The 27020-nt window shown below is 40.9% G+C and overlaps 2 protein-coding genes across 2 annotated transcripts; one reads left to right on the top strand and one right to left on the bottom strand.

The window, feature by feature from the left end:
• Positions 1–4103: 4103 nt before the first annotated feature.
• On the top strand, positions 4104–18090 carry pkp1a (plakophilin 1a). Its single transcript, XM_026332349.2, has 15 exons — positions 4104–4409; positions 6387–6505; positions 9770–9946; positions 10053–10207; positions 10353–10494; positions 10804–11011; positions 11098–11266; positions 11727–11844; positions 13236–13403; positions 13507–13680; positions 13959–14112; positions 14196–14379; positions 14958–15042; positions 15675–15786; positions 15948–18090. The coding sequence occupies exons 1-14, from the start codon at positions 4232–4234 to the stop codon at positions 15747–15749; spliced, it is 2106 nt and encodes a 701-aa protein (XP_026188134.1). The 5' UTR covers positions 4104–4231; the 3' UTR covers positions 15750–15786; positions 15948–18090.
• Positions 18091–19635: 1545 nt separating this feature from the next.
• tnnt2a (troponin T type 2a (cardiac)) lies at positions 19636–26234 on the bottom strand. Its single transcript, XM_026331505.1, has 12 exons — positions 26147–26234; positions 24357–24413; positions 23502–23531; positions 23294–23321; positions 22051–22114; positions 21729–21845; positions 21568–21645; positions 21363–21473; positions 21159–21268; positions 20916–21006; positions 20784–20824; positions 19636–19855 (listed from the first exon to the last, which is right to left on the bottom strand). Exons 1-12 carry the CDS (start codon positions 26232–26234, stop codon positions 19822–19824), a joined length of 849 nt encoding a protein of 282 aa, XP_026187290.1. The 3' UTR covers positions 19636–19821.
• Positions 26235–27020: the final 786 nt, after the last annotated feature.

Here is a 27020-nt window from a genome sequence, read left to right as displayed (position 1 = left end):
CGTTTTCTTGTCAGGTCATAACTTGAGTGTGGACTTTTGATACTGCGTATCGTGCACATGCATAAAAAGCTTTGTCATATTTTGTTAAATTAGAAAAGGTTCAAATAATGTGAATAAGGTTCTGATAAGCTTATGTCCTCCAGTGTCAGAAAAACAATCCATCCTAATGAAATGGATTCCACTTGTCTAAGCTCAATTTAATTGCCCTCACTTTGTCATAACTGTTTACACACTTCAAACAACTTTGAAGCCAGATAGATTGCACTTCCTGTTTGGCCTGCCAGATGGCGCTGTTGCCTAAAGTTTACTGACTGCTACAGTCTTGTGACAGTGAAGGAATCAGTTTACAGTTTATTGTGATGTATCTAAAGCGCTGCCATGTAAAAGCTTTATACTTAGTGCAAGACTGCGACTTTTTAAGGGCAAAGTCTGACATTTCAAGAAAGCTTGTGCAGGTGTCCTTTATGTGGAAGGTACAGAAGGTGCTCCTTCACTTTTTGCATACATTGAATTTATTTCAAGTGCATACAATTTCCATTCTGCCCATAAATGCCCATTTTGCCCACTCAATAATCGATAATGATCAAATTAAAGCATGTTATTTTATATTAATTATAAATCAAATAGTGAAATCTCTCATACCTGTGTTTGGGCAGTTTATTCCATTATTCCTGGCACATCCTCTTAAGCTCTCCACAGCTTGGATTTTAACTCTGGGCTTAGTCTGGGCCCCTCAAGGACAGCCAGAAACTTGTCTGTATTCTTTGGGTCATGGTTTTGCTGGAGCCAGTTTCAATTCTGGCCAGTGTCCCTGTCCTTTCTGCTGAGCAGCACTAACATGGCATGATACTCCCATCACCATGCTTCACTATAGGAATAGTATTCAGTCAGGGGTTAACCAAAGCCCGGTGCACAGTGTGCCTCCCCAAAGGGTCATATGCTGAGTCTTTTAATTGCTGTTGGACAAACTCCATGTGGGCATTCATTTGCCTCTTATTCAAAGTGGCTTCTCTCTGTCTACAAAAGAGATGGTCACGTTTTCAATGTTCCCAGATCGAGGCCCTTCATCTCAGGGTACTCAGTTCATTTCATTGCCGACTCTAAAAGAACAGTCATGGTGGTTTCAAACTTCTTCTGTTTCACAATAGTTGAGGCCACTGTGATTCTGGTGATAATCGGCGCGTTAGAAATGGTTATATGCCTTTGCCCTGATCGATAATTAACCACAAGTTTATCACAGAGAGTTCCTTAGATTTGACCTGACATGCAGTGGGAATTTCTGGACCACATACACACACTGAGCCTTTCTGAACTATCATCAAGGAACTTCAAGGCAAACACAATACACCTGGACATAATTTAGATGCTCCTGCAAAGGGTCTCAGTATTGCTCCAAATGAGATGTTTATGTGTCTGTGCCATAAAAATGTCTAAAGGATGTTTTCATCTTTTCATTGTGGTTTATTTTTACCCCTTTAAAATGAATATAAATAATTAATCTGTCTGATCTCTGACATCTATTTAAAAGCCTGTCACTCCTCCATTTGACGCCTCCAGAAATCCCTATAGAAGACTATACAGTGTGGGTGTGCACACCTGTATGTCAACCTAAAGCTCAAACCTTTTTCATGGAATATATTCTGTTGTGCATTTGAAAACCTTCCAAGATGCAGCAAAGTCAAACCTCAGTCTTGACAGTCTACAAATAACCACTTTACCTCTGGGTTTTCACTGGTGTTCTTCTTGTCGTGACCTGGTCGTGGTTATGAGCAGCTCTGCAGTTCCAGTACTCCACACACGCTCGTTCTGGCTCCTGGTAACAGACGTTAGTCAGAGCGTCACCAGTCTGTGAAGGCTCCACTTCACCACATCGTGTTGCCAAAACTGCAAGTGGTGAACAATGACACGCACGCTGAGCCCTCAGGCAGGGCGTGGTGCTTGAACATCGCAGACACAAGAATATATGTAGTTAACATAGTTAACAGGTTGCTCATGAGTGGATCTCACCTTAAATCGGTAAAAAGTCTGAGTCATGGACGGGCACTGACTCAGGTTTGGTTTCATCTGGTTTCGTCACTTTCAAAACAGATAAATCTACAAACTACATGAGATTTGTTTTGTTTTGTTCTGGTCTTCATCTTTCGAATCTTATCAAGCACCGCTGTCATTCTCAGCACGTATAATCTCACACGCTTGGCTGGTTGGCTGGATCTGCATCAGTAGATGAAATGTGTGATAAAAAAAAACAGGGGCTGAGTTTATCAGCACTCACTTTGACTATACACTTTCAAAGATACACACACATATCACAGGCACATCGCCCGCATGGCATTTGGCAATTTATTTCTTTAGCAGCAGTGAGGAGAAGGGTGTGGTGGGAAAATGTCACCTTTGGAAACTTATCCAATCCAGTTGTGCAGTGATCATGTGCTCTATTATCTCTTTTTATTCCTGCCCTGTTCACGTTGTATCTCCTTCATCTATTTCCTTCTCTTTCTGACTCTTTGTTCTTTCTTTGCTCTCTTCTCTAGTTGACATAGTAAGTGTACGCTTGCTCTTGTCCTGACCTGCCTCACTTCTGCCTTTGACAATTTATCTTTTTCAAACCAGGCGGTGAAAGTTGCCCGCGATGTTAAGAATTTACAACGTATGTAGGTCATGAAAAAGCTTCATAACAATGTGATGAAATTAAACACCTGAGGAGCCGCATAATGTAGATTATTGCATTTAATTATTTTAGAGGGAATGGACAGGTCCATAGAAGAGTCAAATACAATAAATAGGACAAATAGTTAAATGCACACACACAGTCATTTGCAGCAATCAAACATATGGATCCCCAGAGAGTCCATAAAACAAGAAACTGTTTGCAATATCAACTTACTTACTCGGGAATCTATACATCACGTTCCTTATTTTCCATCTACAGATTATTCCATTTACAAACATTTGGTATAAGCTGCAGCTTCCTGGAGCTTTAAGCAGCAGAGTCATACTGTCATAGGCCACAGTGAGTCTATACTTTTCAGTAGCAGAGCCACAGGTGGGCTGACTAAACCTTCAGAGAGAGAAGCCTTCAGAGTCAATGAGCGTGCCGTCACGTTGTGAGCCGACATGTCGGCCTGTGCCTATCACTTTCAGTAAATGTGCTGCCACCTGAGACATCGTTTGTTATGTAATGGCATAAATATTTAATCTCTTTACACCCCTTAAAGGCGACACCAGACAGGAAGAAATCAGCCAATACTTCCTTCCTTCTAACACTCATAATATTATTATTAGCATCGTTTCCCATTAGAGCTACCAGCCAAAACACCCTGTGCCACCTCTGGACCTTCTCCAGCCAATTTAATGGGAAAGTGTGTCCAAACCTTTGACTGCTGATGAATATCAAAGGACATAATTAAAACTTAAGGTCCATGTTTGTCTCTACCAGGCTCAGCTCACACATTAAAAGTCCATCTAGCATGTGGCTCTTTCACGTTATCATTCAAACAAGGCTCTGTGCTGCAGATACAGAAAGACTGCAATTCTTTTGACACTTCCCAGAAAGTATTAGACTGAAAAAGTAATCTTTAATATCGTCGTTGGTTAAGTTAGACCAGATAAATTCCTCCTGTCTTTCAGCTTCATTAAACTGGTTTTACACTTAGAATTAAACTCATTGAGCATCAGCTGCACATCTGCAGTGATCAGGTCTTATAGTTCCAAGTTTTATCATTTCCAGGTTTAGACCATTGATTAGTCACTTTGGACTCAAGTTAAACCTTTTTTATATATAACCCAGTGTCACAAATCACAAACAACATAACTCAGGCCGCTGAATTCATTCATTTCTACAAAGCAGTCAGTTAATTAGTCAAATGAATCGTTTATAGAGGAAAAGCACATGAGACATGTTGATCATATTCACTGCGCCAAATCTAAAACACTCATTTTTCTCCGTTAACTACGTTTAATACTTTTAGTGCATATTTTCTAATCCAGCCCCACTTCGGCCTCGGCCCTTCCCTTCACTCAACACCTGCATGTGACCTCTCTTCTGGTTCCACCTCTACCGGGCGCGGTCCCGAGGGTGGAGTTTAACGCCGCGGCTGCTCTGGGAACATTTACCCTCATTACGCACACGGTCCGTCCGCTGCGTTCGTGGCACCAGTCGAGTCGCGCTTGTCGTCGTTTTGGGAACTTGATTTAAACCATCCGTTCACGGGAAGGGCACCGATCCGGGAAGATGATGGCTCCGGAGCCGCTGCGATCAGCGATGACCATCGGGCGCGCGGAGGACACGTCGCTCGCGCTACCGTCCGACGATAAACTGCGCTCGGGACAGCAGCGCGTGCTGGATCAAGTGTACACCATCAAGAGGAGCAAGTCCAAACAAGGGAAGACCGGCTCGCTGTCCCCCACAGGTAAAACCTTTACACGACTTAAGCATCTTATATTATGGGCTGGGTGTTTACCTGTGGCATGGTCATGTTGTTCAGCACGATTAGACTGGTCTTACCACTAAGAACCATGTGAATCGCAACTTCACCAAAAGTTGCCTTTTAATCCAACCAAAAACCTAAAAACCCTAAGAGCAGCAGTTTTCAGCCTCAGTCTGAGTTTTCAGCTGAGAAGCTTTGCAGTCAGCAGATGTCTGAGATGTGTTGTAGAGCAGGGTAGGCCGTGAAATGCGACTCTGGCTGCAGTTGAACAACAGTGGGTTTTTGTTTAGTGTGAGATCTGAGACGCAGTCAGCGTCGGTTTTTCACTCGGGGTTAGGAATGCAACCCTGCAAACCTCTTTCAAGACATGGCATTACTGCAAGAGGCTTTATACAGATCCACCAAAACTGAGAAACGTGTTTTAAGATGCATGGGTGTTCCATGGCAGCAGGGGAGTATCTAGTTTACACTATCTGCCTGTCATTTTGACTGTTTTACTGGCGTATACTGATGACCTCCTGACCTGTGTGAAACGAATCAGGTATCATTTATGACCCATATGAGAGACGTGCAGCCAAAGCAGGAAACACTGACTCCTGAGAATAAAAACCTTAAAGGCTGCATCTGAAAAATAAATCCACAAAACACAGAGCTTCAAAAATGGACTATCCTCAGTTACATTTTAAATTGATGTGTCCTCTAAAGGCCTCATTTGTCCCTGGACCTTTGCTGTTTAATCATCAGTTAAGAGAAAAGAAGAAGTACGTCGAACATCTGGCTGGAGAATATTTCTCAAACACATGAAAGTAAAGAAACACAGAGTGATAACCTACACAGGCATGTTGAAGGGGCAAGTCAAGCAAATTACAACAAGCCATGTTTTCTCACTTACCCTGACGCAGAGAGCTTTGGTTCATTGGCTGAGGTTTCACTGTACTCAACCAAAAACTACATGAGAAGTGTAACTTGTCGAAAGTCACAATCGGCCGTTTCTCATCCAAATCGAGATGATCTTCAATGTTTAGTCTTTTGGTTTAAGAATGAAATGTATAAATGATTAACGCAAAATAACTTCCATAAAGACGCCGTTCACCATGTGGCGTGTGGAACTGTGGTGTTTCATTGTTTCAGCAAAGATGTTGCTGTTTTAATCTCAAGTGGCAGCAGAACGTTCAGAGGAAGATCTCAGAAATCTCAGTGCATGAAATGTAACTAATCTGCTCAGCTTTTTTTTATTATTTATGTTTATGTTTACATTAGAGAACCTGTGTTAAGGCCATTGGTCCTTCAGTCACTATGGGAGACGCTGCTGTTTTCTTTTAAAAGTTATGTTTCATATTCTTACTCTTTATTGATGAAACCCTGCTACATGTGTCACAATATGGTGATGAGCATCATGTTCTATGAATCACCCAAAGGTGTTAAAACATGCAGGCTGTGTGTGAAGCTTAGAGACAAACTGGTAACTGGTAACAGAAATGATGTCATGTCTGTCTCCCTGTTTGATAAAAGGACTGGGAGACATTTGAGTTTAAGACCTGTAGTAAAAGCTTCAAGGTCTGCTAAACAAAGACTCATTTCTAACTGTAATACAGTTCAACTGATAAAGACTCCCTCTTATAACAGATTATTTGGGCGTCTTTGTCCGTCACAAAGCAATTTTTCTGTATCGGATAAAACGGCTTCCCCAAACTTAAAGGTTCATTCCGCAGTTTTTAAAGCCTTTGGAAAAGCACCTGTTAAAATAACTAATAATGAAACTAACAGCACATAAAACCTTGACTATTAGCCTGGCTATTAGTGTGATTCAGGTTGTTTGTTGTTATTTGTCTCACTGCTCTTAGGAACATGCTCAGGGTAAAAAAAAAAACAAAGCTCAGTCTCAGTATTTATTCCTGTTGCATCTTCATCTCTGGCTGTTCTCAGTTCTCATAGTGCATGTCTCTCCTCTTCTATCAGGCTTCAGTCCGCAGCCTTTGACAACAAGCGGCGAGTTTGGAACATTCAAGTTTTCACCATCCAAAGCAAATGGCACCTTCAGCCGCAACAACTCCACCATGTCGACAGGCTACAAAATGGTAAAATGTTTCCCTCGTGCAAAAGCCTCATATGTTGTTGTGCAGATAAACGCAGCACAGATATTTCACTGTTCGTCACTTTTACTGTTTTAGGTTTTCTATTATCATTTAGTCATTTGCATTAAATAAAACATGCTTGTCATTACAGTGAGTTCAGAGATATGCTATTCCCATATTAGTCACTGTACATAGAAAGTTGCTGTTATACAGTAATTCTAGGATGATTTGGCTTTTAAAAGGAAACTATCAGTGGTAAAATATTAGAAATGTGAACTACGCTGAAGTTTAAAGGAATAATTTGTAGTAGTTGTCATCTTACCGTAAAGGATGGAAATGGGGAAACAGCAAATCTGTCTAAAAGTAACAAACCTCTAAAGCTCATGTTTTATCTTGTTTGTTTAATCCACACAAGACCCAAGTGTAGAAATGTAAACTTGTGATTTTTATAAGCAGCGTACATCATGTTAGGCTGAAATAAGCCAACTTCTTTTGTTTTTTTTTTTTCAAGGAAAACAAAAAACGAGCGCGTGGTTTGAAAATGTGGTGAAGAATGTGAACGTTGTTTGTTTTTTTGTTTTTTTTTTAATTGACTAAACTTGCAAAACTGCTGCTGCTGCAGCCTTGTAAAGATACACTCCCCGATTATTAAGATGCGTAATAATTCACACACATGCCAGAATCCCTTCAAGCTGACTGTCAATGCTTTGAAACTCATCTGTGAGAAATTTGGTGTTCATGGTGCAATTGGGCACAGGGAAAGAATCAGTGGGTGTCTCAATAGTGGGTGAATCTGTTCAAACCAAATGGGAGGGCCTGTTTATTCATGACTGATTTATGACATTGTTTAGTGGAATATTGTGTCATAATGATGCTGGTTGAATTCATGGCGTTGTCACGTGGCTTTGCTGCTTGGGAATCAGCCTTTAACGTGTGAGGCCAGATTGATTAATCTGGTGTCGTGCCAGTGCACAAACCCTAAACCAATTAACCAGTTATTTTTCCAAAGTCTGTTTGATTTAATTACATTAATGAGAGGGTTTTGTGTAGGTGCATGTATGCACTCGAGTATTTCTTCATATTGCTGCACTATAGCAGCACAGCTCCTGTGTTAATGTAAGATTGTGAGCATCTTTCTCAATTTTGAGTCAGAGTCAGTTAATCTCTTTTGCAATACTGGACTAATCCAAATTCCACACAGGAGTGCTGTTGGATCCATTAGTGTAGTTTTTGTGTGCATATATTTGCGTGTGTATGTGTGTGTGCGTGTGCGTGTGCGTGCGTGTGCGTGTGTGTGTGTGTGTGTGTGTGTGTGTACATTTTTTTTTTTTTTTTTGCTCTGGGTTGACTTGACCTACTGACACTGAGCTGAGACATGTCTAGAGACTGTGATGATGTGGTCTTGTTGATAAACACCATCACTTCACCCTTTACACTCTGTCACCTCCCTTTTTATAATGTGTGTGTTGATTTTGTCACTTTATCTAAATTCCACAGGCAAAACTAATGAACCGATGCACTGCAGAGCTAATAACCATAGACTCTAGCAGTTCTCCCTACTCTTTATTTAAATATTAATATGTCGTGCCCATTTTATGAGATACTCCTATTAACTTAAGTAAGAAACATGTATTAGAATTTTATTCTCCTTATATGTTTATTTTAATACTTGAAAAATGCTTGTACTTCATCAAATTAATTCAGCAGTACAGGTTTAACACGAAGCAGCAACATTGCCTGCAGTCAACTGGGGATATCAAAGTAATATCTGTGTATGAATGATGCAGAAAACATTTGTGTCATGTCTTTGTATATTGTCATACTGTTTAACCTGCCAGAAGCCACACCAGCTTTTATTTATGGGCTGTGGATTTTATGTCTGTGTCTAGTTTTCCAGGCTGAATGAGACTGACAGTTTATCTGACCAACAGAACAGCAGAACCACAGTTCCATCAAAATACAAACCAAATGTGAGAAACATAAACCAAATAACAGTCACATTTTGTAGTGTTGGTGTTTTGGGTTGGTGCCTTGTGTTGTTACTTTGCTTTTCTTTATGCAGAACAAAAAACAAATTCAGATGCTTTGAATATGTATTTTTATTGTAATTTAATTAATCAATCTTCATGCTTTCAATTGTTATTCCTATTGCACTTTATTGATGGTAGTGTAGTTTTTTGCAGCCATATCCAGCTCTCGTTATGTTTCATATCTAAATCCCAATATTAACAACAGGTAAGGTCATATGTTATTATCTGTAAGACACAGAAGCATCCTGCTTGATGTCTGACGTGGGGAAGGCCCCTGCGTCTCAGTCAGGCTGCATCCAAAAGGAAGGGAGCATGCAGGACGTGCTGTCAGTTCTTATCAAACGTGTTGACAGATTTCACCTTCGTCAGGCTTCTGTTTCTAAGTAGCACGGCTTGTGTACACCAGGTAACTGAGCAACCAGTCCTGTTTGCAACAGGAAGAGAGTCGGTGCGCCAACATAGGCCGGCACAGTATGGAAAAAAAACAAAAAACCTGTGTGTGTGTGTGTGTGGGTGTGTGTGTGTGTGTGTGTGTGGGTGTGTGTGTTACTATTGCCTCCTTATTAGCCAATAGTCGTCCTGACAAATTCCATCAATCAAATTGTCAGCGTCAGGTGTAGTGATTAACTGTGAGAAAGTGAGTTCTTAAGCGGTAATGTTTGTGTGTTTCATGCAACAGTTAAGGGGCAGATTTGTCATTATCTGTCTGGTACACACTTAAATAACGTTCATTGTGTTGAATGTGAACGTTTTTTTCCTACCAAAGTTGAGTTTTCAGTGGATCCCAGAGCAGAAGTCAAGATTTTATTTTGAGAATGGCTGAACGTTAAAGCATTAGAAAACCATTTTCGTTCTTTTTGCTCCGTCTCTGCTGCATTTCTCTCTTTTCTTTTGTTTTTCTGAGGTGAAGACAGGTTTGTCAGACCATCAGTCTTCTAAATTAGCAGACAGCTTTAGTCAGTCTTCAGGTGTTATGTTACCTTGTTCAATGCACCTCAGCATAAACTGAGAAAAAGAGGAAAAAAGAGATTTGCAGGCATTGGGTCAGGTTATTCTTTTTCTGTGGTTTGGGTTGTCGCAGCAGAGAAGCCTTAAGGTTACACATTGTTTTAGCAGGGAAAGGTCTTTTCATTTCGTCACTGTCACCTGTGCTACCTAAGTCGTGTACCTTCAGTCTGATCCAAAGTGCACTCTTAAGAAGAGCATTGATTTACTGTATTTTGTTGTTTCTTTTCAGGTAAATGCTCAAAGAAGTCAGACTCTGTCTGCTAAAGCAATGGGAGGAAGAAATCTGAGCACCTCAGGCATACAGCAAATCGCAACTTCCACCTGGCCCAACAGGCTGAAACCCAGTCGCAGTGACCCTGCCTTGGCTCCCCCATTTTCACCTGCTCCTCTGCCTGCAACTCTCATGGTAATCATCTTATTTAATGGTGAATTACTTAAGTACCTAAATGTTTTATGCAATATGTAGTACTGAACAGTACCAAAACTAGCACTGTGGACTGTTCTTATTTCAGAGGAACAAAGGTCATGCCTTGCAGACTCGAGGAAGCAGACACAGCACCTATTCCATGACCAATGGCATGATGACCAACAGCCAGACACGCACCGCCCGGCCGTCCTCTCTTCATTCCCAAACCGATGGCAAGATGGGCACAATGAAAACATCAGCGTGAGTCCACTAAGCTCCTTAGAGTTTAAATGTCCTCAGTATCTTTTAAATGCATCCAAACTGTTTCCTACTATAAATTTAATGCAGCTTGTTTACCAAACCAGTGGTCTCAAATCGATAAAGTGTCATTTTTCTGTTTGTGCAGAGTAAACAGTTCAATGAAGATGCCAGACATGACCCTGAAGGATGCTGTCGAGTTCTTGTCTCACCCTGAAGAGGATTTTCAGCTATATGGAGCTTCCTACATCCAACAAACCACCTTCAAAGAGGACTCTGCCAAACAGGAGGTCAGAGCGCTCACACACAGATACACTGACACACCCTTCAAACATGCACGTATGCACTGCAGTGTTATTTTCCCATTTTATCTATCACATTAGTGTGAAGAGTGTCTTGTATTGTTGTAGTGCAAAGAGAGGAGCATTGTGTAAAAACCTGTGTGGAACCTGCCTTGAGGGAAAGGGAGGAGAAGGAATTTCCTGTATCATCACGCTTGGCTTTTATTTCTGTTTGTATCTCACGTTGTTGTTACTGTTCGATACTCATTTGTGCCGCACAATTTATTTATACCTTCCTTCCACATTTCTGTGTCTCAGGTTTTTGAACGAAGGGGCATCCCCCCTCTGGTGGCCCTGATGCGGAGCACTAATCCTGAGGTGAGCCAGACTGCTGCGGGGGCCCTGAGGAACCTGGTGTATAGACACCAGAACAACAAGCTGGAGGTTCAGCAATGTGAAGGTATAGCTAAGGCCCTGCAGCTACTAAAGGAGACCGATTCTACTGAGACTCAGAAACAAATCACAGGTGGGATATTTTTCTCGATAGAGGTCCTGAAAATATTGGGTTTAAGGCCTGAAAAAATTTAAAATGCTTTGTAACCTCATATGTAGGCCTGCTGTGGAACTTGTCGTCTGCCGATGAACTGAAGGGAGAACTTACAACAACAGCACTGCCTGCTCTGACTGAGCATGTGGTGGTGCCATTCACCTGCTGGTCAGACAACATCACTAACAACAACATACACCCTGACGTCTTCTTCAACGCCACAGGGTGCCTGCGGTGAGAACAGTTAGCTCCAGTCGGCACCTTTAAATAAGCTTGTGTTGTCTGTTTTGTAGCTACAGATCAAACCGCCAACCGTTCTTAGGTTCAGGCTTCTCTGGTGCGTGTGTGGATTTAAAGTCAAATGTCATCTCATTGATGGAACAATCAATTAATCAAAGCAACAAATGGTCGAATGATACAGAAAATAATCTTTAGTTGCAACCATTGCCTTTTGATCCAACCCCTATTCACGTCTTTTATGAGATATGCACAAATATAATATTGTGCGTTAGAGCGTAGCTGCAGACGCAGCTACCTGACAGTATTTTGGAAACATCTTTGCACCACGTCCCGAATCACCACAAATAAGTTTGCTAAGAGGGCGTGACAGCACATGTTGAGGCACTGCTCTTGTTTTCTAGACATGCTGTTATTTCCATGCGGTTTTAAATGAATGACTGAATGATGTGCGCAGGAACCTGAGCTGTGCCAAGGAGAAGGAGAGGAAGGCGATGAGAAGCTGTAACGGCCTCATCGACTCCCTCGTGAGTTACGTCCAGTCCTGTGTGGCAGAGGAAACCCCCGATGACAAGGTAAACCTCTGAACACACAGGTCCTGCTCTCGTCTCCACTAACAGAGCCTTTCCACACTAACCAGTTGGATCTGTAAACAGAGACCTGTGGGCTGATTATTATCCTGGCGCCTTTGCTCATTTTTTTGTTTTCCTTAATAGGCCACTGCAGAGAACATCCTGTGTTCTCTTTCACCGTGATGTTTGTATTTTGGCTAAAGCTAATTGTGGTGAGCAGCAAAAAATCGGTAATAAATTCTTAAATAAGAACTTTAGCAAAGAATTGACATTAATTGCAGTATTGATTTCTGAAACTTGATACCTGTGTTTTTCTAGCACCAGACGCCACTTCTTATCTCACAGTCTGAGTTTAGTCCAGATACGAAATATAAGCACATGTACCTGGATGTATAACACAGTGGCATGCTCTCACACACATCCATAAACACAGTGCAGGTGGAGTCATATTTAATAGATGGCTGCATGTGTATCTGCTCATATGTGGAGGTTTTGGGTGTGGATGTGTGCTTAATTGCACGTCTGGGCTGAATCTGTTTACACAAGCTGCTTTTAATGATGTACCACAGTGTGACTGGTGTCGCTGTCGTATTTATCTGTTGTCTTAGAGACAGAAAGAAAATAATATAGCGGTGTCAAAGTATTTCAGACCCCTTCCTTTTTACACTTTGCATTTTTATACCATTCTCACAGCCTCTCTGATCTATCATCCTGTCTGATTAACGCCTTTCTTGCTCAGTTACTCTATTTGGTGGGAAAAAGTCCTGGTTCCAAACTTCTTCTATTCTCTTAAGAACATTTAAGCTTTAGAAGTGATTGTATTCCTTTGTCCTATGCTTCACCTCATTGTTATTGCAGTGAGCTCCAGAGACTATCTATGTCACGTCATGTGTCATGTGTCTTTCTCAATTATGTCCATTAAATTCAATTTGCCACAAGTGGACTCCAGTCAAGTTCTAGACACATCTCAGGGATAATTAAAGCAAATTGTGATGGTAAAAATCTGCTTGTTTCTTATCAAATGAACCCACTTGCTGACAGATGCTTAAGACGTTAACGGATGTTTGCTTAATGTGAACTAAAGCACAAATTAAAAATAGAAAAAGAAACCCAAAAAACAAACATTTACCACAATGAGCTCGACAAATGGACTAAAAGGGAAATTGCATCGTTTGTTTCAACCTGAGTGTTGCTCTTATATTTTAGTTCATTGGTCATAATAACATTTTAGTCATTGTAGACATTTGGAAAATGCCATGTTTGTATATTTTTATCTGTAATTCCCATGAACTCTAGATTGAGGTATGACCAATAGCCAAAGGTGACAATAGGAAGTGCTTTTTGAGAAAATGGCAATGAAAAGATTGAGTAACATGTCTTCTCCTCTCTCCTAGTCTGTGGAGAACTGTGTGTGCATCCTCCATAACCTGACCTACAAACTGGAAAAAGAGAACCCTGACTGCTTCGAAAATTTTCGTACTCAGTCAAAAAATGAAGTAGAGAATAAGAAAAGCCCCACGATTGGATGTTTTAGCCCCAAGAGCAGCAAGACTCAAAAGGAGGTGGGCATCAATCACTGCACTTGCATTCATGTTTGCTGACTAGCTCAGGATAGACCTTTAATCTAAGCCCTGTTTCCATTCTCCTGCCCTCCTTGTTTCTTAGTTTCGATTTGATGCAGTTCAAATGCCAGCGGAGAGCACCCCAGCAGGTGTGAAGTGGTTATGCCATCCTAAAGCTATGCAGACCTACTTGTCTCTGCTGGGCTCGTCCCGGAACGACGCCACCCTGGAGGCCTGCTGTGGTGCCCTGCAGAATCTCACTGCCAGCCAGGAGCCGGTGAGTACACTGGAGTAAATCGATGGGATAGCACACTGCGTATGTGATTTATTTAATTGGGAAGACAGATACAAAGAGGTGGTGAGTTAATGACACAACAGCAAAATTCACAAGGGGAAGTTGCTGGTTTTGGGAGGAAGGTTGTTCAGCTATAATTAGAGAAAGAAGGAAGTCTAAGAAATAAAGAAAGGTTAGAGGCACACAGCTATTTAATAATAAATCTGCAATGCAACAACTGATTTGTTTTCCTCTTCCTATGTTGTGGTGTTTTCATCCAGGGCTCCACTGCCATGAGCAAGATTATGGTCCAGAAATTGGGGGCTCTGCCTCACATGTCCCATCTGTTACAGTCACCTAACAAGAGCCTGCAGATGTCTGCCGTAGCCCTGCTGGGTAACATGTCTCGGACCAGCACTTTGTCGCCTGCCATGGGTAAATGATAATGCCAGTCGGTTTTATTGCAGTTACTCAAATGCACATAAGACTGATGAACTATTTCCTGTGTATCTGTGTAGCAAAGCAGATTCTCCCTCACCTGACCAAAGTGCTGACCTCTGGCCCACGGGAAATAAACTCTGACGAAAGTATAGCATCAGCCTGCAACACAATGCGGAGTCTGATGTTGGCGGACGCTGAGGCCGGCAAGAGCGTCATTACTAAGGAACTGGTGACTTCACTGCTTGACCTTAGTGAGAACGGGTGAGATCTTGCTTAGCGTTCATAGCTGTGACGAACTTAAATGGATTTTAATGACTCACATAAAGCGTTTTGAAATGCGTCTGTGTTTTTAAAGGCAGTATACAAAGAAATCTTCCCTTTGTGGTATTTACCCATGTCTGTGTTTCGCGGTCTCTCTGATATCTTGTTATCCACCATAACACACAGCGATAATGAATGAATTGTCATTTCTCCTCTTGTTAGTCATTCAAGCTATTGTCAGCTGTTATCTCTAAACTATTTTCATGGCAGGATATGACTGAGAGGAGTGATGGATGGTTGTTATTCATTCATTTAGGTTAACCATCCCTATGAGGCAGTGTAAACAGAAAATTATACACTTACCCTTTAATCTACCGTCACTACTGAAGCTTAATGTCAAAGGGTTGATTTGAGCACAAACACAATCCCTTGATTAACGTTTGTCTGCAATCAAAATATTTCTCTTTCTCACACTCACACTCATGTTTTGCATGATTTGCTTTAAGTGTTGTTTTTCTCCTCACGTTTTCCGTTTGTCTAGCTGCTCTTTCTTAATGACCTCTGCCCTTCTGTCCCAGGTCCTGCCCCAAAGGAAGCAAAGCAGCCTCACTGCTGCTTTACAGCATGTGGAACAATAAGTCTTTGCAAGGTTTCCTGAAAAAGGTAAATTAGACACAACTGACATGCAAAAACTGTGGCAGACTGAATTTAATCCGCTAGGACAGAACAAACATATTGTATGTGTCGGGCTACAGATTAGCACATGCTCTCGCTGCCTTGCACAAAAGCAGCAGGAGGGCTCAGCAGAAGTGGGTGGGTGTTTGTTATTACTCCTTGTGCGCACAGTCACTTTCCCTTCCCTTCTGCCACACCCAAGAGTTGAGTGAAACAGTTACACTGGAATCCTGGCAGACCCGTTTTGAGCATTCACTGTCTATTATGGAAGGAGTAACACATGAAAACTGGGAAGAGAAATGAAGCAGACATCGAGGCTGTGAGAGTTTAGGGTTAGGGCAGACAAAATATGTGAAACATCTGATTAACATATATGTATAAATGAACTAGTTTGTCATTATATTTGTCTTATTAAAAGTAGTAAAGCTTATAAATGTCACTAGAGTGAACATGTGACAGAAAACACCACACGGACATACTCTGGCTCCTCTAAGTTGCTGACACAGTATATTTCCGCTAACGATTACTGCAAGTGTGTTTTGTGTGTGTGTTTTATGTGTGTGTGTGTGTTTGCATCTGGATGACATCCTTAACTGATTTCCTAACTCTCTGGTTCACAGATTGGATTGCCCAAATCATCTTTTGTCAATGACCACACCATGTCCCTGCACAGGTCGTCTCAAATTATTGAGTGAGTGCCACGGACCAGATCGGCACCACACAGCTTGAGAGGTATGATTAGAGTCTGCGTGCTCGGTGCTGCGTGTATTTGGATTTTAAGGCTCAGTGGGGCTGAAATGCATCAATTGTGTGTCAGGAAGGATTAAAACCTTTTTTCTCTGTGCCTTTTTCTCTCTCTCTCTTCCTGCGTGTGGTCGTGTGTGTACTTGCAGATGGAAACTAGCATGTTTAGACTGCTGTGGCCACACCCTTGCTACGAGGAGAGTAAAGTTCTTTCTACACATAATCTTGTTGAAAGGGCCTTTCAATTATGAGTCAATCATATGTTGTACATACTATAGAGAGAAGAGCTTCTAATCATACCAATAATCCTGCACTGTTGTATGTATTTAATTTGCTTATGTTTCTGTGCATGTATATAAACAGGTGACTGCACTTTTGGTAGGTTAAGAGTGTGTGTGCGCGTGTGTGCGCGTGTTTGCGTGTGTGTGCACGTGCTGTAACCTAGTTCTTAAGGCCTGTGAGACACAGTGCACCAGACAATGTGTGGAAAGACAGTGTTATCTGCAATGAAAACATTACTCAAGGCAGACCATAATTGTTCTATGTCATGGATGGCATCACTGTAGAATGTGTCTGTGGAAAGGAGCTTCAAGATAAAATGTCTGTTGTGGCCTTGGGAACCGAGCTACATACGAAACTAACAACGAACATGTATGAAGAGGCAAAAAGAAAAAAAGAGAGAGTATATTTGTGTAGTGTTTGCTATGATATTAAACCTTGTGCATCCAAAGAGCGTGCTCTCTGGTTCTAAAGTAAAATAACAGCCTTTTTTCTCATATGCTGTGTCAAAGCTAATAGGCCTATAGTCTAAATATACCTACAGTATATAAAATATTAAGCAAACGCTTAGTTCAAGTATGAAAAACAACACATTCGTGCTTCTTTTCTGATGTTTAATGCAACATGTTTCCTGCTTTGTTCAGTTATTTGTTTTATTCTGTCATTTAAAGTTGTGTTTTATGTAAATGAGCAGAAACTGCTTTGAGTAGAAGAGTCACTAAATAGTTTGACATTTTGGGCACCAAGCTTATTGCCAGGAAGAAGATTGATACCTCTCTCAGTTAGAAGCTGCTTTGACTTGTCACAAAGACTGAAACAGGGCTCTGTCCAAAACTAACACAATCTTACAAATGTGTTGTTCATTTAATCAGGACAAGAACGTCACTTGAACTCATGTTTTTACGCCGATTTTCTTTAGTTATTTTGGTCAAACTGAATATATTGTTAGAATTCATAGAAATTATTTTGATTAGCTGTTCGCTTCAGTTTTCAGTCTCTTACTTGTAGCAGCTTCACGTTTGGTATCAATTTTCAGGTCAGGAAGTAAACATGACGTCCAGCATGTCAAACTATTTAAAAGACACTCACCATTTTTGTGCACAAGTGCAAAATCAGTGTAACCAGAATGGAAAATGTTAGTGCTCTTCAAGCCTAAATGAGCGTAGGTGAATTTAGGTCACTGTAGCACAAGCGTGGTGCAAATGTAAGTTTTGTTTTGTCTCACCTATTGTTGTTGTTTTTTTATATATATATAGAATTAAAAGAGGAAAAAAAAGGCATGTAAAAGTGGCTCCACTAAGGCTAAAACGTCTCATGGGTGGGACGGTGTCTTTTAAAGGGTTTTTAAAGGGCTAAACTGTGTTGTGTTATTTTGCTTTGTCAATAATTTACCTTTTGAAATGTTTTTTTTTTTTTTTTTCCACCACTGTTGTTTTTTTTCTTATATAAACTGAAGAAGTGGCTACAGAGAAGGACTGGAGTATAGTTTATGATATGAAACATCTGCCCACAGCTGATGCCCAGTCACTTTGATTGATCATGTGTAGAAATATACACAATTATACATCGTCACTGTCTAATGAGGCATATTACAGTGTTGGCTGCTGAGTGTTATCTAACACGACACCGAGCATGTGTTAAAGGGGCTGTGTCTTTGAACATTATAATAAACTGTGTGCACCTCCTCATACATAGAAATCTATATTTTAATGTTTAAAAGGTGACTTATTTAAATCACTGAACATAGATTTTAGATTTTAACACCATTAAAAATATTTCAATCGGATGGCAGGCGGCTGTGGGGACGTCCCATGGTCTCACCGAGCAGTGAGGACCAGACCTTTTATGCTGGAGACATGTAGTCGTGCTGAGGTTCATTTGCCTCAGGGAAGATTGATGTCAGTATTGCCTGGAATGTATTTTTGGACAAATGTGTGTGCGACATGTAATTAGGAGTGTGTGCTCATTCAGCCTCCACAGTTCATAGAATAAATAAGACACTTGCAGACAACACTACAACTGGTGGTCTTTTCTTCATCACCCAGCTTGAAAACAAGTCACTGTGCTAACAAAAGTCTGTATTATGTGCCATAATAGAAGATCCTGGATTCACCATTTACTGTAGGCATCTTGAACTAATTAAACTCAGAGTTTTACTCCAGAAGGGTTTTTGTGGTATTTGTGTGTGCATGCCATTCTCTGACTAAGAGAACTGTTATGAAAACAAAATCAGGATCTTTTCAGCTCCGTTTTCCAAATCGGGGGAGGGTGTGACTGAAGCAGATTGTTAATGTTTTTGCACATTGATTCATTTCCCTATGTCCTGAAAAGGATTTTAATGTTTCTGTGATTTGCATGTGCTTTTCCCTGCACCCGTTTACCTTTAGAGTTGTTCTTCACTGACAGAATAGTTCACATTTTTCCTTCTTTCTTCATGAGTCAGATGAAAAACTCTTGACAGTCTTATCTTTCTGTCTTTCCTGTCTGCTGACCTTTAACACAACTCCTACAAATCCGTGTCAACTAGAGCTGTGTTGACAGATGATGAGTAAAAGGAAAAACATCTCCTTGGTCTGTGGAATTATAAACTGCACAAGTGCCTTGAATTTAGATTATTTTAGGATCTAATAGAGTCATTTTTTTGTTATCTGCCTGAGTGGTGAACATGAACAGATGACCTGTTGGGCACAAGCCCAAGAACCCAAGAGGTCATGGGGCCCCTGGATCTCTGTACGAAGTAACTGCAGGTCGACACTGAGACACACAAACTGATGAAAAGGATGATTACGAAGATGTAAATTGATCACGGAGACACCAAACGACACGGACACAAAACCTCTACAGGCACAAAATATTCTTAATATTAATAAAATCATCTCCAGGCACTTTACATAAATACCCAACAAAGGACTTGGCAACAAAACTCCTTCATACAGACACAGCTCTTCCACACCAGGCGCCTTTTTGTGTATGTGCTTTTAATTAATCGAGATATATTTAGTGAAATCTGCCCACAACTGAAAAAATCTTACCATGAACGCTTCTTCAGTTACAAGTTGTAAACTTTCCAGGACATTTGGTGCCACATCGGATCAACACCGGAGACTAAACTGGTATTTAATTTTGCATCTACATGTCTGATCACAACCAACAATGTTGTCAGGTAAATTCACTTCGAGAGGAGCTTTTGATAAACTTTTTGGTAACGTACTTATTGGAATTTGGAAGAGAAACGTCTTTTTTCATAAAAATGATTCTCCCACATTTATATTCATATATATAAGAATGTAAATGATTCATTCTCTTCGAGTTCCATGTGACTGTGATTGTGTGTGTGTGTGTCTGTGTGTGTGTGTGTGTAATGGGTGGAGGTCTGGGTGTCAGCCTGAGAAGCATCATCGGTCGTGTCTGAGCCTGTCTCTGAGAGGGAACTATCTTCCTGTCTTAGCTTTCTGCATTCATGTCTTGTATTCACTGCAGAGGGATTTTCCTGTGTGTGGAGCTTTGAGTGCCAGTGAACAAACACATGTACCCAGTCTCAAAGATCAAGAAGCCAGGAACTGAACAGAGATGGTTTTATTTACACCCTTAAACACAGAACATCTAATTCAAACCATGGGAATAAGAGGGAAACAATAAAGTGAGATGAAACTGGTGATAATTGGTTCTGTAGGTAGTGGAATTAGGGGAAACAGTTAGGACTAAGGTGTGGCAGGGATTTGACAGGACTCAGCACTGATGTGCCTATTTTCTCAGGCCTCTCTTGGTCCTCTTGGATCTGTTGAAAACAAGCAAGTGTCACATGAAACCAAAGACTCTGGCACAACTTGTTCGTCTACAACAAACATAAAAATCCACATTTAGCTGACACTTTGAGGTTTTGAAGTCCTCTTCTGTTCGTTTGAAAAGCAAAAGGGTAAGGCACATGGTGTGACACACATTCAAACTTTCACTGTCAGCATGTCTGTGACGGGTGTGATAGGTGACCTGCCTGCCCCACCCAGACGCTCAGCCAGCATACTCACCTAAGAGTGAGTCTTGAGCCTCAGGGGACTTGTGAGCTTGTGAAATCGAGCAAAGAGAGAATTGGATTGTGGCAGGGACTAGAAGTGGGTGCGGTGCTTTTCTGGTCTGAAGAGTGACGAGGACATGAGGGCCACCACATGCCCACTATGACAACAAGATTCTCTTAACACTAATATTTATATGAAGATGGATGCACAGTGTTGCATGTTGTAATCAGTGGGTCCAGTTAGAGCTTAGGTTTGGACAAGTCACGACTGTGATGCTCGTTCATCTCTGTAACTGTTTATGTCTCTAGTATTTACAGTGTTTTACTTTCATACGGCAACAGAACATCAGTCGTTCTATCTGTATTGTTGCAACCTGAACTGCAGGACACAGTTTCTCAGTATGCAAGTTCTCTGAATAACAGGCCTGTTGATGAATACAGTGAGAGGCATTTGTGCGAAATTCTGGCAGCCTCAGCTGGGGTCAAAGAACAAACTCCACAAAGCGTTAACCAAGTTTGTGTCTGCAGCCGAATCTTAAAGGGGCACGATATTGCACACTGTGCTGCTACTTGAGTATATAATTCAGCCACTTTGTTAGACTTGGTGCTTATTCTGTGAGCAGGTGTTCAGGAGGGTGGTCCACCTGTGTGAAAAGAAATATGTGGCATCAGAAAGAAAAAATGAGATTCTCACGTTTTCTGATGGTCGCTGACACGGTTCCTCAGCACATTGATCTGGAACAAAGAAAAACATCCCCGGGTGAGGTTTGTTATCCCCTGTGCTACTCTCTTTAACGATGTGTGTTGGCTACCACAGCACACACACCTCATATTTTTGTCTGGTGAACTGATACTGCAGGTCAAACTTCTCTGCCTCCAGCTCATAGATCCACTCCCACAGCTCTTTAGCTTTCTCCCTGGGACATAAAGAAAAATTACTGTATAATTGCTGCTGTCATGTTTGTTATGCAGAGGGATTATTTTAATTACCTCATGTGTATGACAAAGAATGTTCCCAACAACAATATTTAATCTTTGGTGTAGCACAGTCACACATTTCTTCACCTACTTGAGCTTTTCCTGACTTAAGTTGTCAATATCCAGAGATTTGCGTCTTTCGCTCAGGATCTTCTTTTTCTTCTCTCTCTCAGTCTGCCTCTTACCACTGCGTTTCTCCGTCTGTGGAAAAAATTCATAGCTCCAATGTACGTCCTTCGTATTTTACCACTTTAACTCTTTGAAAACCCCCAAGATAAACCTTCCACCTCCTCACCAGCTTCTGCATGTAGCCTCCAAAATGCAGGCTGGTGAGGGTTTTCTTCTTCTTGGCGTCATCTTCTGCTCTTTTCTTGGCCTCCTCCTCCTCTTTACGCGCTCTCTCCTCCTAGAGGACCATGTATCCAGACAGGAAGGAGAGCAGGGGTGAGATCTCGGCAGCTGTACAGATTACATTACAGCGGCTGAAGAGGTGACTGTACCTCAAGTCGTTTTTGTCGCTCTTTCTCTCGCTCGCTGCGGATCCTGTGCTGCTCCGCTCTCTCAGAACGGCGTTTCTCCTGCACCACAGTTCATTGCACCTTAACAGATCTTGACAAGGAGCTATGACCTTGAGAACAGGTTTACATAATATTGCACTCACAATCCTGTCCATGAGCTGAATGAGCTCCTCTTCTTCCTTCTTTCTGCTCTCAAAGTGAACCTCAATCAAAGTCTGAAGCTCCATTAGGTCCTTCTCCATCCTTTTTCTATGGATATCCTTCAGAAACAGGGATTTAGGTCTATGTTTTTACTGAACACATATTTCAGGTTTTTATGTTAAACTGGACAGGTCCAGGACAAGTCTAACATTAACACTGACATGTAAGCCAAACCTACATTTGTTTAGGGTATAAATGACATGCACAGTATGTTACTGTAGGTAAACAGCTGCTCTCTGTTCTGATTCTCAGTCTGTCACTCACATCAAAATCCACCTTCTCTCCATCTGGGATTTTAGGAGGGATGAGGTTTGGCATGAGGAACGGCCTAGAGATTAAAACAAGAAAGTAAGACAACCTGGGCGGCGAGTGAATAACAGAGGATAAAGTCAGAGAGTAATAATTTGGGGAAACAAATCACTGGTTGCTGTCACTGTGGATGTCAAATGAGAATACATAAAATAATCCACAAATAATCCAATGTCCCTTCATTAGATGTGTTTGCCTGTGCATGTTGTGAATTCTCAGAAGGATCTGCAGTACAGTTTATTTTGTTTGGTTGAGTTTAAAACTATAATTATATGGATTTAGGATTTAGCAATAAGGATTTAGCACATGGGTGACATTACCTGTTCATTACCGCATCTGCTGTAGGTTTTACAACTACAGCTCCCATAATGCTTTGAGGGATGTAAAAAGGAAGTGTATGTTGTTGCTTTGATTTGCAGGTGTTTGCAGTGTGTTATGCTGTAGGCTACAGCTTGGGCCTAGTAGTTCTAGGCACTAATTGTTTAATATTTGCCAAACTGGTGCCTTTAAACGTAAACTGACTTAGCTCTTCGTAGTTCCTCATTGCACTGTACAGGTACAGGTAGAACAAAGTGATTGAAGTACTTTAATACTGAGTGATACTTGTCAGGAGTGATCTGGAGCTATAAGGAGTATCATGGACATTATTCCGGACACATTGGAGCCCTCAGGAAGAGTAAGTCACACTAAAACTAAAATTCTCTGTGTACGATGTTTCTGAGCTTAGTATTGGTGGAGTTATGTCTTAAAATGGGTATGACAGCACATTATGGCTCTAATAACTTATTAGCCTTAATGAGCTGTGTGTCACAGCCACTGCCTCAAGCCAAACTGCAACTAACATCCCAGTTTTAGAGCAGTTACATGTTATTGTATCTTGTGTTTTTTTATTCGCTGATTAACATATCCACTGTCATAAAAGTTAGTGTAAATATGTTATGTGCCAGACTAATTTATGACTGGGCGGTGAGCTTTGTAGTCTTTGTGATAAGCCAAGCAGCTGCTTTACAGTCCTAGGAAAGATATTCATCTTAGCACTTACTTCTCTGGAATAAAGGTTCCCTAAAACCATGAACTTGTTAATTTCAGAGAGTTACATACATGAGATAGAATTTGCTTTACTACAAATTTTTAGTTTCCACAAAAAGAATACTGTAGAAGAATAAACATGTTGCATCCACATCAGTGTGTTACTCACTTGAATTTGGGTTTGGCTTCCTCTTCTCCTGAGAAAGATATGAAAGAGTAGACAGAGATAAACTAGTCCAGACCACACACATACACACCGAAACCATTCCACAATGATCTTTGGCAGGTTTTGACAATGCCTTTAGTGTAATTTAGTAAAACGTTCATCGGCGCTTAATTGAGGGTTATTCTCAGGCAATTTAGAACAACAGCGTTACCTTCTCCCTCTTCTTCATCCTCTTCTCCATCTAAAATTAAAACAAAATGAGAGCTTAATGTGTGTTTGTGAGAGTCAGATGTGCATTATGTGCATAATGGGACAGTAAATTGTTGTGTTCAGATCAGATAATCAAGTACATAAAGCCTGAGCACCCAGCAAATCTAGTGTTGTTTCCTTGTCTCTGCTGGGCGTATTAAACGTGAAGTTTTGCAGAAGTCATTTTTCAAAATAGCACTTTGGTGAGGTGGGAAAAGATGTACAGCTTGTTTTCACCCATTGGTGGTGGACAAACCGGTTGACCGACCAACAGAAAAAGGTTGCAGTCCTTAAAGATATGCTAGTTTAAACCCACTCTGATGGTAAACTGGCATGAGACATTTTAGCAAATCAGAGTCACCTTTTCCTGCCCATTATGTGTCGCACATACGAGCCTCAGAGGGAGTTTGCTGATTTATATGCATGAACCACACTGACTCTAACAATCCTCCAGTTTCATATGATTAGCAGCAAGAGAGAAAACAACAGGAATTACCAAATTCTGCCTAATGAGCAGGAGGCCTCCCAGCCCTACGGCTGCGAGACTGGGAGCCAGGGAGGATAACTCTGACTAAGCTGTTGTGTCTTGTGTGACTATGAGAAAATCCGAGAGGTGAAGAAAACGCTTGAACTTTGCAGGTAACTGCTGCCTGTCACGTAGTGTGACTGAGACTGTGGATAATCATAATAATCATTGCATCAGTTTGTTGTCATCTCTACACTTGAATGATGTCTTACCGAGCACTGATTGGATAATAACTCTGCATGTCTGCACTCACAAGACCCAAACACTGATTTACATGTTAACCCCCTTGACCTTGTTCTCCACTGGCCTCCTCCTCCGTAGCAGGTTTGTCCACTTTCCGCTCAGGCTCTGGCAGAGGAAGAAGTGAGAGAACAATGACATATCAGTGAGAGTCATGCAGGGTGTGAAAGTGATTCATTACTTTACAGAACGATCACTCTCCCTTGTCACTGACTTGCCATTTATCGTAAGTTCATGGTAAAAGTAATGAGATGCAACAACAGCTGCTGAACATAATTAAATGCCCCCGTCCCTCTTTTTCCTCTTCATTAGTGTGACAGCATAAGCTTGTTGTTTTTGAATCTGTACCCTCAGTATGTTAGCTGGATTAACAAATGGACTCCGCGCTCCAGAGGAGGGTAGATAAGCGTTTGTTCAAACACCAGGGAAAGCCTTGGACAGAGATAGTGAGCGATCAGTTCAGAATGAGCTACCCACCTCTGGTATTTCAAGCAGACGGCACTCAAGAGCTGGTCAAGTGGTTTTGCATTAGTGTTGGGATCAGATAGATGTGATGACACTAAACTTTTTCAGCCCAAATTCATCAACACTATTGAGCAATATTAGAGTAACTGAGAGAGAGAGAGCTAAGTCCTAAGGATATAATTTCATCAGCTGATACTTCCTGAAGTATCATCATTACTGACAACAACTGGAGGGATATTTGAGAGGTTACAATACTAATCCAGGAAACTCAGATCAGGGATGGTCAAGTCCCGGACAAACAAAAGTATAAATGCTGAAATGAATACACTAATGTGCGGTGAATGAAAAAAAAGAATGAATACGCAAATAAATACTGAAATACAAAAAAAGAAGATGACATGCTAATGTAATATGATAATCTACTAATATGGATAGAACATCTGAAGAAAAAGTAGATGTTTGTTGCTGTTTCGTACGAATGTGCAAAACTAAAGTGAAGAGGTTAAGTTTAAATGTAATTGCAGTAACTTTAGAGCTGTTGGGATTTAGGATAAGTGCCATTCTTCTCCTTTGTATCTTACGTTCCCCTTGTGCAGCCCAGAGTTCAGTTACAGCAGCTGTTGATGTGATCGATGTGGAGATTTGCTGCACAGGATGTATCTGCTTTAGACGAACTATGCTCCATTCATAGCTTTGATCATCTGTTCTTTTGTATAGTGCCGAACAATAACCAACACACAAGATGAGCGTGTTTTCAACATACTGACCCAGAAAATGTTTGAATGAAATTATAGAAATGTGGCAGCTAAAACTTTCTGTCATCTCTTATTCTACGTGTTTATTTTTTAAGGCTGTAGTTCAGTCTGTGCAGTGTGTTAGTCAGTTAATCACTTACTAACCTCGCTCTAAAGCAGAATTAGTCACAGATAATTCAGCCTGCTTTGCCCAGATCACTAATCCCGCGTTAGAGTGAGTAGTTTGTGCCACCTATCTCATCAGACAGAGAAATACATTGATGAATAAAAAAAACCTGACGAAGGCAAAAACACACTAAGAGAACTATGAATTCATAAATACAAAAATAGTCATAGATATCACCTCTGTATTTATTAATTCATTATTTAGTTACATGTAAGTATTTCGATGTGTATTTATATTCTTATTTATTTCTATTTCATTGGTCAGTAAGTCTGTTTTTCCTCACCCATACATATACTGCTGTGACAATTTTAATTATTATCAAGTATTTTTTGTCATTAATATTCAAAAATAGTGAAATATTATAATCTGCATAGTCTGCTAGAATGTTTTATTTAATACATACATATATATGTATGTGTGTGTGTGTGTGTGTGTGTGTGTGTGTGTGTATGTACCTTCCTCTGCCTCCTCCTCCTCCTCCTCCTCTACCTCCTGCTCCCCTAATGACCAAAGCACAGAGCTGGTCAGTGAAAATAAAAACATTTCTTTCAAACCCTGGTGAGATCAGCCATGACTAATTCAAATAATAACTCACTGATGTCAGTCACAGTTATCTTATTTTAACCACCAACACCCTCGCTCCACCTGTTGCTGTGGTAAATGTGGCTGAACCATGAACAAAGAGACATTCGCTGATGACACACGGTTTCATTAGTAAATGCCTGGAACAGTGTAATTTCACAAGTCTCATACCTTCAGCAGCCTCCTCTTCAGAATCACCAGGAAAAACGCACAGAGAAGGAAATTACAAATACATTAAATTACGTAAGATGAAATCTGCAGTGCAGCATGTTTTACACACACATCTGCTGTAAAACCAGCAAACACAGCTAACAAACCATAATCATAAAGCCAGTTAACACTGTACATACTGTATAATTATATTACCTCATTAAGATCTCTAGAAACTTCGAGAACACATATCTCTTACCAACATGACCTTAGTTTTAGCAGCAGGTCATGACTGTCAGTGCTGTAATTGTGCTGCTTAGTGTGAGTCATGATGACAGTTCTTACCTTCCACCTCCCTGTGAAATTCAAACACACATAGATTATCATTTTCATCCAAAACCCAACAATCCGTCATCACATGACAGTAAGTGTAAAGAAACGGTGTGTGTTATACACCAGGCTGTATTTTTACATGTACACAGGGCTCGTGCTCAGATCAATATCCTTTTAAGCAAAAAAAACATCAGAACCTTTTCTATGATACATGAAAATGAAAACTAGCTTGAACCTACTCCTCATACTCCTCCACCACTTCCT

The sequence above is a fragment of the Mastacembelus armatus genome, chromosome 7, assembly GCF_900324485.2.
Source record: "Mastacembelus armatus chromosome 7, fMasArm1.2, whole genome shotgun sequence".
Lineage (NCBI taxonomy): Eukaryota > Metazoa > Chordata > Actinopteri > Synbranchiformes > Mastacembelidae > Mastacembelus > Mastacembelus armatus.
The sequence above is the reverse complement of the archived record's forward strand: the minus strand, read 5'-3'. Positions and strand labels throughout refer to the sequence as shown.